The sequence below is a fragment of the Onychomys torridus genome, chromosome 18 (assembly GCF_903995425.1).
Source record: "Onychomys torridus chromosome 18, mOncTor1.1, whole genome shotgun sequence".
NCBI classification, from domain to species: Eukaryota; Metazoa; Chordata; class Mammalia; order Rodentia; family Cricetidae; genus Onychomys; species Onychomys torridus.
The window spans coordinates 30823189-30835625 of NC_050460.1; the positions used below are offsets into that span (position 1 = coordinate 30823189).

General features: G+C 50.8%; 1 protein-coding gene across 1 annotated transcript in view; it reads left to right on the top strand.

The window, feature by feature from the left end:
- Positions 1–10332, top strand: part of Hs6st1 (heparan sulfate 6-O-sulfotransferase 1) — a 45483-nt gene extending 35151 nt beyond the window's left edge. Inside the window, exon 2 of the mRNA XM_036168351.1 lies at positions 7429–10332. Within this exon, the coding sequence (XP_036024244.1) occupies positions 7429–8140 (712 nt within the window). The 3' untranslated portion in view covers positions 8141–10332. The remainder of the gene's footprint in view (positions 1–7428) is intronic.
- Positions 10333–12437: the final 2105 nt, after the last annotated feature.

Sequence of the window (12437 nt, forward strand, 5' to 3'; positions counted from 1 at the left end):
TGCCCTGACAAGGAGTGTGTGTGTGTGTGTGTGTGTGTGTGTGTGTGTGTGTGTGTGTGTGTGTGTGTTTTCATGTTCATATGTGTATAGATACACATATACACTGCATGTAGAAGGTAGAAACCAGAAGTCAACCTCAGGTATGATTCCTAAGGTGCTGTCCACCTTGGGTTTTGAGACAGGGTCTCTTACTGGACTGGAATTCACCAAGCAGACTGGCTATCCATCACACCTCAGAGATCCACCTGTTTCTGTTTCCCCAGCTCTGGGACCCAGCCTTTCATTTTTTTTTAGCATTTTTAACATAACAACACATGTGTTGGTAAGTAGGTGCAGACATGCCACAGTGCACACCAATGGCCCCGTGGGCATGAGTGTGTGTCACAGGCTGCAGGAGTCTTCTCTGTGGCTCATTGGTGTCTTCTTGTTTCGTATCTCCCCAGGACAGCCAGCGTCAAAGTCAGTGTCCTCTGGGTTTTGAACTGTAGCTGCTTTTCTCAATGACATGACAAGAGCATAAAGGGGAGGATCTTTTTCAGGTCAGGGTTCATCATGACAGGGAATGCATTGCGACGAGGTACAGGGCTCCTGGTCACTGCACATCTTCAGTCAGGAAGCAGAGATGATGCAGATGCTCCTTCTTTCCTCCCATGTTTATCACCTGGTACCACCTACAGTTGCTGAGGATCCTCTCACCTCAGTTAATTTAATCTAGGACACCCCCATCCCTGCCACGCTGCTACCACCATGCCCAGAGACATGTCTCATTGGTGATTCTAGATTCTGCCAAATTGGGTGCTGATATTAACCATCACAAGGGGCCTCGCCACACCCCTCTACAGGGTAAGCATTGTAGAATTTGGAGGTAGAATTACCTAGCCTAAGCTCCTCATTAAGCCACAGCATCTTGTCCCTCCTCCATCCAGGCTCTGGATTTCCTATGAGCCTGAAGCCAGTTAGCTAGGTTAGTTGGTTAATTGGTTGGTTGGTTGGTTGGTTGGTTGGTTAGTTGGTTGGGTGCCAGGTGTTGTTCGAACCTTACTTAGATGGTCCTTTAATTTAAAAACGAAAACAAAAACAAAACCACCATAGCCAGATATCAGGGTGAAAGCTGAAAGATCAGAGAAGCAGAACAGCCAGCCACTAGTTCTTACGTCTAAGACATCCTCATTCTAAAGAGAATAAGTTCCTGTTTCCTCGTGCCTTTATACCTTTCTCTGCCCAGACATCACTTCCTGGGGTTAAAGGCATGTGTGCTTCCCAGTACCGGGATTGAAAAGTGTGTGCCACCACTGCCTGGCTCTGTTTCCATTGTGGCCTTGAACTCACAGAGATCCTGATGGACCTCTGCCTCCCAAGTGATAAGATTAAGGGTGTGTGCTGCCACTGCCTGACCTCTGAGTTGAATCTAGTGGCTGGCTCTGTCCTCTGATCCTCAGGCAAGTTTATTAAGAGTATACAGTATATCACCACAGGCAGATGCAGGCACAAGCGTGGGTTAGATCAATACCCTGAAACAGAAGAGGGAATGCGAAGCCCCCTCCAGCTAGTAATGTGGCCCACAGGAGGAACAGGTACGGGGGTGGGGGTAGGGGCAGGAAGCACTGTCTTCTACTAAGGTAAAGCTCTTGAGACTGGCAAATCTCTGAAGCCACGTGTTCATTGAGCTGTTGCAGATGCTTCAATAAAGGATTGGTCCTGGGTGAGCACTCTCAGCTGCCAGATGAAGACAGTAGGGATGGGTAGCTGCTCAAAGTATATCTACCAGCTAAAGAGCTGAGCGTCTTTTACCGTGAAAACTGGTAGGCTTTGGGTGTGGCTTGGTTGATAAAGTACTTGCCTAGCATGCACAAGGCCCTGGGTTCAGTGCCCAGCACCATAAAAGCCAGAGGTGGTGATGGATTCCAGCACTTGGAGGGGGAGGGGGAAATCAGTTCAAGGCCATCCTTAGCTACATAGGGAGTTTGAGGCCAGTCTGGGCTAGAGACTATCTTAAATTGTCAACAAGGAATTTACCTTATCTATAGATAAGAGAAGCAGGGTTATACTAATTAGAGAAGTTACAGGGTTGGAGGGCAGTCTATAAAGAGAGGAGCTTGTTGCTTCCTGCTACTGGATTGGCTGGGTTAGTAGTTCTGGAATTTAAATGTAAATAAGGCATGATGGCAAGCACATTGAAGTCTGAGTCAAGATTTCAATATCCATTCCAATATAAAAATAGTGGGTTTTCCCCTGAGCTGTTACCCAATTCACTTCCCCCTTTTTCTGGTTTCTCCCAGCCTTACCTAGTTCTTGTAATTAGATTTAGGCTATGTTCAGGTTTTTATTCCTCGTGGTTGTCAGTAGAGAACTTGGCTCTGGCTGGACCAGTCCCCTGACTCTGAGACCAGTTCCCAATCATTTGTAAGTATTGTGACAGTCACCTGAGTTCATTTGGGATCAGATCCCGGTTTGCTCTCTCCCCATAGGGCCAGTAGGAGATAGCATGCTGACTCTAACCCTGAAGTCGTTCTTACATAGCCCCTGGCTGGCCTCAAACTTGCCAGTAACTGATCCCCTTTGGGTTACTTTTCTTCAAAGATTAAGGCAAAGGGAACCTTGTTTGTTTGTTTTGTGTGTGTGTGTGTGTGTGTGTGTGTGTGTGTGTGTGTGTGCATGCTTGTGTGCACATGTGTGTGAAAGCCTCAAGTTAGCATCATCAGGCATCTTCATTGCTCTCCCCCCTCATCTGTTCAGACAAAGTCTCTCGGTTGAACCGAGCTCATGGATTAGCTGACTCAGCTAGCCGGCCTACCTCGGGATCTCCCGCATCCATCTCTCAAGTGCTGGGTAGCAGGTGGCCTGGTCTAGGACTTTTCTTTGTGGGGATCCAAAGTCCTCGGGCTAACATGGCAAGGAGTTTATCCACTGAGCCACATCTCCAATCTCTGGGAACTTTTTATCATGCCCATTGACCAGGCCTGCTTGGAGAATTTGCTCACTTTCTCTCTCCTGATTTCTTCTCACGCTCCACTGTGATTTTTAGTGGGGTAGCTGGGTCCAGTGCAGGGGCCCAGCCCCAAACAAAGGCCTCCTGTGGTTTGCTTGGGGAAGCTGATAACAGGTGTCCAGTCACTCTCCATTCTTTTTTTTGAGACAGGGTTTCTCTAAACCTGGAGCTCACCAGTTCAGATAGACTAGGCTAGCCAGTCCCCCAGTGATCCTCATCTCTCAGACTTCTCTGCACTGAGAAGGTACATACTCTACAGCCAGCTTTGTGTCTGTAGTTTAGGATCTGAACTTAGGTCCTCATACTAGTGCTGCTGGCCATCTCCCCAGCACCTCAACATACAGGTGTGTGTGTGTGTGTGTGTGTGTGTGTGTGTGTGTGTACACGCGTGTGTGTGTGCGCCAGAGGACACATATAGAGGTCAGAGAACAACTTTACCCACCAAGCCCCATTCCCCTAGAACCCCAGTGCTGGGATTATAGACGTATGCCGCCATGCTTGGCTTTTTAATGTGGGTGCTGGCGACCCAGACTTGACTCCTCATGATGGCTCTCATCTCCCAGCCCTCCTGGTTTTCCTACAGACCAGGAGGACACTCTGGCCTTGCCTTGGCCTCTGGTCTTCACCACAGGCCCTTCTGTAGTCAAAACCATAGGTCCACAGTCCTCTAAGCTGCCCTGTTCGGGAGTGCTGCCCGAGGCCCAGGGACTGATGTCTCCCACCAGGCATTGTTGGTCCCACCTGCCCAGGCCAGAGAGAACCCAGAAGTACTAGTTAGGAGCCAGTGTTCCTCCCAAGTCCTTGACAACCCCTCAGTGGACAGGTGTGTCAGCATGACTGCTGTCAGGCCAGGACCTGTTACTTCATGTCCGTCATGGAGTATTTCTGTAGAGGCTGGGGGGTAGCCTTCACATGGTGGATCTGACCCCAGATCCTGTGAAGGGAGCTCACCCTTCCCCAGTGAGACATTCTGTCCTTGGTGATAAGGGCAAAAACTCTAATTAGCACTCACCTGTAGCCTCTAGCTGTTGTTGCTTAAAAAGACCCGGCCTGGGTCAGAAGTAGTTCATGGTCTATGCAGAGATAGGCATTGTCATAATCTAGTCTAAGTGACCACCTGAGAGGGTGGTCTCCGTCATGAATTTTCTGGAGATGATGTGAGTTTTGCCGAAGTTGAGATTTGTAGGTTTCTAGTTAGAAGAACTTGCTGTCTGAGTAGGTATGGGTGGTGGTCACTGTTCAAGGGAGAAGATACTGCTTCCGGAAAAGAGGAAGGAGCAAGCAGGCTTGTCTCAGATCAGAGGCAGGGTTCCTCTTCTGTGCTCTTATTCCAGTGACCCCTAATATTTTCTAAGTAAGCTTGTCAGTCATACTAATGTTAAAGCTTGCTGTTTCCCATTTTCCCTTCAGTCCCACCAGCAATCACCCCCACCAGATCCCAGGTGGCACCAGGAAGCTGGAAATGTGGAGGCTAGAGGAGGTGAAATGAAAACTGAGCCCTAGGCCACCCTCAGCTCCGCCACCCTCAGCTCCCCCACCCTCAGCTCCGCCACCCTCAGCTCCCCCACCCCTCGGCCCAGGTTCGCCACCCCTCTGGTTGAGATGGCACTGACCGTACTTTGCAATGATGGTTTCACCCAGCATGGTGTGAGCAGGGCTAAAGGGGAAGAGAGGAGCACTTTCACGGTCTTCCTGCCTCTCACCCACCACCCCCTCCCATGGCCCCAGCAGTGTCAGCTGCCTAGAATGACCAACTTTCCCAGAATTCCAAGGAGATAAGAAGCAGGACATGGCCTGGAGACATCAGTTGCAGCCCTTTACTGCAGAGTGTTGTCCCAAGAAGGCTCCATGGTACATTATCCCTGCCTGTTACCGCCTGGGGGTACGTGGGGGCTGCATAGTTGCAGCCACAGGTGTAGGAAGGCCTCCTACCTTCCCATCACTCCGGTGACCACCATGGGCCCCATTCTGCTGACTACCGTGAGCCCTAGACTTGTCCCTGTATGGAGTGTATCCAGAGATGTGCCCTCGAGGTCAGTGTAGCATGGACACCTTATAGGTTGGGACCATGGTTTACACTGTGTTCACAGCAGCACAAGTGGCCAGCCACCCTGAGAGAGTACAGTTTGCGAGGGAGTCCCTGAAAGCAGAGCTGCTTCTGTGTACATCCCCAAGGCTCTCTATGTGACCAAGCCAACTATCATCCAGATGCTGGGACTCAGGAGGACATGTGGTTCCTTTCAAGAGAGCAAGTGGGGTATGTGTGCGCGTGCGCGTGCGCGTGCGCGTGCGTGTGCGTGTGTGTGTGTGTGTGTGTGTGTGTGTGTGTGTGTGTGTGTGTGTGTGTGTGTGTGTGTGTGTCTTGGAGACAAGAGGCAGTTGTGAGCTACCTGTTGTGGGTGTTTGGAACTGAATTCAAGTCCTCTGGAAGAGCAGTATATGCTCATAACCACTGAGCCATCTCTCCAGCCCCCTCCCCACTCCACTCCCTCTTTTTTTTGGTGGGGGGGGCGGTTTCAAGACAAGGTTTTTCTGTGTAACAGTTCTGACTGTCCTGGAACTCTCTCTGTAGACCTGGCTGGCCTCAAACTTCTGTTTTCTTTTTTAGTAAAGATTGTTATTTATGTGTGGGTACCCACTGATACTTGAAGAGGGTATCAGAACCTCAAGAGCTGGAGTTAGAGATGGTTGTAAGCCAGGACATGGGCCTGGGAACTGATCAGGTCTGCAAGAACACTTTAAGATTTATTTATTTATTATGTACACAGAAGAGGTCACCAGGTCTCATTACAGATGGCTGTGAGCCACCATGTGGGTGCTGGGAATTGAACTCAGGACCTCTGGAAGAACAGTCAGTGCTCTTAACCACTGAGCCATCTCTCTTGCCCCTCAATTTCCTTTTCTTTTTCCTGAAGTGTTTGGGGCGCATAAGAACTTGCATCACATCTGTGAGAAATAACTCACTACTGAAGACCTGTACCTTGCCTCCCTGAAGGCATCCCATAAGGCTGGTGTCCTGGGGCCACTGTATACACCCTGGGGCCTCCATCCCAAAACACACCAGCTCTAGCCTGTCTCGGATTTCTAAGTATACCATCTCACTACCGTGTTTTTTATATCATTTATGATTTCAGCATAAACACCCATCACTAAAGATAGTTTCTGGAGATTTCTTTTAAGATTTATTTTGTTATTTATGTGTATGCCGGTGTCTTGGTATGTATGTACCTGTGCGGGGGTAACTGAAAAGCCAGAAAAGGATCTCAACCCCTAGAGTGGGTTACTGGCCATTGTGAGCCACTTAACTGGGAGTACTGGGGACTGAACTTGGGTTCTGTAGAACAGCAAATACTTACAACCACTGACCCATCTCTCAAGCCCCAGGATTTTGATTTCTGAAAACCTGATAAACATTGTTACTGTAGTCTGTGAGAAAGCCTGGCCTCTGAGGCCAATCCGTACAGTGGCCATGCAGATAGGAAGTATCACACTTTACAGGACCCTAGAGAGGATGGTGGAACTTTTCAGGGTATCTGGCCTGTTTCTGAAGTCAGGGTAACATGAGCCATGGGATGAGTCATGGCAGATTCTCAGGGTGAGGAAACTTAGACCTGGGGGCTGCTGGCTCTCCAGCTGCACAGGACTCATCCAGGAAGAAGGCAGACCTGTCGATGAGCCATGCATGGCCTGACCCTGGAACTGCCATCTGTTCAGTACTGATGGGCATCTGAACCAAGGACAGAAGGCTTGCAAACGGCAGAGGTCAGCACACAGCATGTCAACAAGGTATATAGGGCCCAGGCACAGGCCAGACGGGCCTCATTCAGTTCCAGCCTTTGAGGGGTGCGGCCACCGTCTGACCCACTGAGAGAAACAGTCGTCCCCTCCTTCCTATGGCTTTTGCAGCCCACGCCTCCAGGATGCTCTCCATCCTAGGAGCCTTCCAGGACATGGCCTGGAAGTCTGTCCGCCCCCAGGAGCTCCAGAGCACAGGACATTGGAGGACCAAGCACTGCTGTGGGGCCTTCCTCTGCAGTCTTTAATATAGTATGGGGCCAGCTCTCTTTTGTCAGAACTATCACTCCTGTGGCTTTCAGGATGTTTGGTGGCAGCTGGTGGGACCTCCTCACTCCCTCACCAAGATGTGTCAGCCGAGCACCTGCTGGTGCCTGGGGCAAGAGGGAGCTGAGGCCAGGCACTACAAGGCATCATTCTGCGGTCCCACTTGGAAGGCGTGCCCTTGGCAAGTTCCTGCCTCGGACCCCAGGGTTTTCGACTCAGAAATGAGTGGTACAGCTGAGAGCTTGCTGCAGCTGGAAACGGCGGGTGTTACTTGGCCAGGGGTCCATGCTGAAGCGCCACGATCGTCATAGCAGACCTAGCCCTGTCCTCACCTCTTCCTCTCGCCGTACTGATCTCTCCCCGCTTTCTCATTGTAGGAAGTTCTACTACATCACTCTGCTGCGAGACCCAGTATCCCGCTACCTGAGTGAGTGGCGGCATGTACAGCGTGGAGCCACGTGGAAGACCTCATTGCACATGTGTGACGGGCGCACGCCAACCCCAGAGGAGCTGCCGCCCTGCTACGAGGGCACAGACTGGTCAGGCTGCACGCTGCAGGAGTTCATGGATTGCCCCTACAACCTGGCCAACAACCGGCAGGTGCGCATGCTGGCCGACCTCAGCCTGGTGGGCTGCTACAACCTGTCCTTCATCCCGGAGAGCAAGCGGGCCCAGCTGCTGCTGGAGAGTGCCAAGAAGAACCTGCGCGGCATGGCCTTCTTCGGCCTCACTGAGTTCCAGCGCAAGACGCAGTACCTGTTTGAGCGGACGTTCAACCTCAAGTTCATCCGGCCCTTCATGCAGTACAACAGCACACGGGCGGGCGGTGTGGAGGTGGATGAGGACACTATCCGGCACATCGAGGAGCTCAACGACCTGGACATGCAGCTGTATGACTATGCCAAGGACCTCTTCCAGCAGCGATATCAGTACAAGAGACAGCTGGAGCGCAGGGAGCAGCGCCTGCGCAATCGCGAAGAGCGCCTCCTGCATCGCTCCAAGGAGGCGCTGCCGCCGCGGGAGGACCCAGAAGAGCCAGGCCGCGTGCCCACCGAGGACTACATGAGCCATATCATCGAGAAGTGGTAGTGGTGGCAGGGGCAGAGAGTGATGGGCAAGATTTAATGGGGAAAGAAGTGGGGCCAACAGTTCTTGCTGATTGGTGTGATAGGATACTCTAGACCTTGATGGGCGAGGTAGGACCTCTGGGACAGGTGGCCTCCCCGCTCTCCTGGCCCCCATGTCACGCTTAAAACTGAAGATTTGAAAAAGACTCTCGAGGGGACATGTCTGCTGAGCCGGGAGTCCCACACCTACTATGCACGCACTGGCCCCAATGACCAGCCCCTCTAGGAACACATGACTAGCTCCTATTGATCATCTAAAGCTCCTTGGCCTCTGGGGACCCTAATAAACCAGAATCTCGGGGAGCCTTTTCCTTGAGAACACAAGTGTATCTCTGAGGCGTCCTCAGACCTGGAGTCTCCCCTCCTTACCCACCACAGCTGCTTTCAAGGTCAGGGTCAGCCCCAGCTATGGCAGAGAAGATTCAAGTCTGGCACCTGGCTGCTGCACTCTGGGCCTTGATCAAAATCCACAGTCCATCCTGGCTTTGAGGAGCCAGGCTCAGGCAAGAAAGGGATGGACACCAGGAGTCCCCCCCACCAATCCCTATGCTTTCTGATCCACCACCCCCCAGCCCTGTCACTGGGACATTTATACAAGGGCTCATGTGCCACACTGTTCCCACCATACCAGCAATTCTTCAGTCCCGTGCATAAAGAGCATCCCTTGGCTGGGATACAGGGCCACACCAACCTGAGCTGATACTGAATGGCCAGGATGGGGACTTTCCCGTCCTCAGCGAAGGTTGGAAGGAACAGCTCTGAACATCCTTTCTGGGGCCTGTATGCACAACCCTCCCCCACTCTGTCTCGCTCTCTCTGCATCTTCCTACCCATCCAAGTCTGACCAAGCTAGTTCCAGCAGCCCTGGGGGCCAGCCAGTGTCCCTACTAGAAGCCATGTTGCATATCTGTTTTTAAGCACTTGCCCGGTGCCCTAACTCTTGTGTTCTCCAGGAGGCCCTGGTGGGCCCACCACTTAGTGGAGGTGTCATGACTTTCAGCCCATTTGCATGCAGACGAGGGTTGTAAGCTGACCCCGAGGCAGGAGAGGGCCTACTCCCTGTCTCCACGTCACTCAGCACTCAGGCCAAGAAGGGGTGGGTTACCACAGACAAGAGTAGGGGCCACATGTAGCATAGCAATATTCCAGATGTTGACAGGTGTAGCTGCTGCCCCAGAGCAACGGCTTCATCTTCACATGTGTGTGGTATAGGGTCTACACTCAGGCACCAGGCACTTGACCTTGGGGTCCACAGGCAAGATGAGTTCTGATAGGCACCATCCGGCCCAGTCCAGGGCCACCTTCATGGTGAATGGTCACACTGGGTAGCAAGGTGAGTTAGGCGGTCAAGTCCACTGCGAAAGGGATCGGCTTAGACACTCAGTTTAGAGCAATTATACTTCTGAGAGGAGCTTGGCGTATTTGGGGAACCCTGGGGTCTTTCACAGGTCATGTTGGTTGTTGCCAGCTTCTGTCAGGAAGTACCCCATCTCCACATGGCCCCTCTTCACAACTTCCTGTGTATGTGGCCCAAACATAGAATCTGTTCTATACATACTAGAATATGTTTTAACTTACGCCCCACCACCCTGACTCACACGGAAGCACGGGTCACTTCTCTATCTCTGCTGCGTTGGAAAAATAGCCCCTCCCATCTCAGGCCAGCGCCAGGCTGAGGAATCCTCAGTCCCTTGACTGTCCACCCCTGCCTAAGGCTCAGGCCACCAGCTTTGGGGCACAGCTTCCTGGTACTCAGAGCATCTCAGAACAGGGTGCTTCCCCCGTCCCTCCAGCTCCAAGGACTCTGCCTACCCCAGGGGCTGAGAGGCCATGCAAAGGCAGCAAGCTAATAACTCAGTCCCGAGGCACCCTGCAGTCCTGCAGACACCCCCTCTTGGAGTGAGTGGGGAGCGGGGACCCCAGAACTGTCCAGGCACCGCGTCTGAACTGGAACTCTTTCACTTGAACCCGGGAGCTTTAAAGCTTTATTTATTTATAGCTTCTTATTAAAAAATAAAAAGTGTTGAGAAGGAATCTTTTGGTTATTCATACAGAGCAATGAATTGACGGCGGAAAAGCAACTGGTTCTCTTCAAATTGTCTTTGTCTAGGTGGGGAATGAACAGTAGCAGATGAAATAAACCCTGAAAAGGTCCTCGCGTGCTGTGTGCTGTGGTCTGTGCTGATCCCTCCCAGGCATGGCAACTGCCTGAATCATAGGACGTTAGCAGGGGTGCAGGTGAGCCTGCCCAAAGTGGATGCTGGTAAAAACAAACCACAAAGGGTAGAAGCATCATTTATCACAGCGGGGGGGGGGGGGGGGGGCTGTCACCAACAGCAATGTCAGTACCATCTGTCGTGACTTCCTCTGCTCAGCGTTAACTTGGAAATGTTTCAAATGGCAAAGGGAACGATGGCTCAGATACTCAGTTGGCAGAGTATTTGTCTCGCGTGATGCAGGAAGCCTGGGTTTGATTCCCAGCACTCAGGAGGTGGAGGCAGGAGCATCTATCCAAGGTCATCCTTGGTGACAGCAAGTCGGAAGTCAATGGTGTAAAGACCCTGTCTCAATAAAACTAAGCTTACTCTTCATTGTAAGAAAGCACAAGTTAATAGAAAAGATTTCATGGCTGGCAAGATGGCTCTGTGGTTGAGAGCTCTGGCTGTTCTTCCAAAGGACCTAGGTTCAATTCCCAGCATGGACACAGCAACTCAAAACTGTAATTCTAGTTCCAGGGTATCTGACACACAGATACACATACAGGCAGACCACCAATGTACATTTTTTTTAAAAAAATGTTTTTTTAAAGAAAAGATTTCATGTTGAAGGAGCAAGAACTGTTCTTAGACCATCAGCTCCATGTTTGTTCCTTATCTGTCACGGGTAACTCAACACCATGACTGAGTTACAAAGAACAGGTTTGCCAGGCGTGGTAACATGTGTCAGTAATCTAGCAAAAAAAAAAAAAAAAGCGTTTGCTTTTGGCTCACAGTTTTGATCCACATTAGCTGGGCTGCTTGTGGTAGCCTTGCTGGCAGAGCCCTGTCTGCCTGAGGCATATTGCGCCCAATGAGAAGAGAGACAGGTGAGGCAGTCCCGTGTCCTCATGGAAGCAGGAAAGGCAGGAAGATCATGGGTTCTAGGCCAGCCTGAGCTGCATGGTGAAACCCTGGCTAAAACAACATGAAAGACCAGAGAAGTGGTTCAGCTGCTAAAACGCTTGCCTTGCAATTGGGAGGATCTGAAACAAACAAAAGCCAGATGTGGTGGCATGCTTGAAATCCCAGTGCTGAAGACAGTCACAGACCCAGCCAGCCTAGCGTACTTGGTGAGTTCCAGTCCACGGAGAGATCCTGGCTCAAAACAACAATGGCACCTGAGGATTGACAGCTGGGCTCACCAAGCACATGCACACACACTTGCGCGTGCACACAACATGCACACGTACAATAGGAGAAGCACATGTATGTGTGTCCTCTAATAAAGCTGAAGGACTTATTCATGGGACTTTACCCTCATGATCTCTAATCCTGATCATTTCCCAGTGGCCCTCGTCTGAACACCATATTCAGAGAGTGAGTTCTTACCCTCTCACTACTTCCCACTGTGGATTAATCCATACATGAAGCCTTTGGGGACACCCCAATTATATCAAAGCCACAGCAAACTCAGAGTTCAATGAAGTAATACTTTATCACACTCTTTGCTCAGTGTTCCATTTTCCATCTTTTACACACAGACATACGCACACTCACTTTCTGAAATGTCTAAAGATAGGTTATAATCATGAGACCCCTCTCCCCCTAAACACTTGCACATATGTCTACTGAAATGACATTCTGCTATAACATTCAACCCAACTGCCATGCCCCCCAGGCATAACCCATATGCAGGATCCTTGTCCCATAAATGTCTTCAGGCCCAAACACTACTTCTCTACCTCTCATGTGTTTGTTAACTGGAGCCCACACACTCTCTGGTTCTCTTCATACTATTGATATTGTATATGTGGGAATGCCCACACACTCTCTGGTTCTCATCATACCATTGATGCTGTGTATGTGTGAATGCCCACACTCTCTGGTTCTTGTTATACTATCAATTCTGTGTATGCGTGAATGAGGGTACAAGAATTCATGCCACCGTGCACATGTGAAGGACGGGAAAACCCCAGGGGTCAGTCTTCACTTCCCAACTTGTTTGACACAGGATCTTTCTGCTGGTTTCTCTCTGCCTACACCAGGCAATCTAACTGCAAG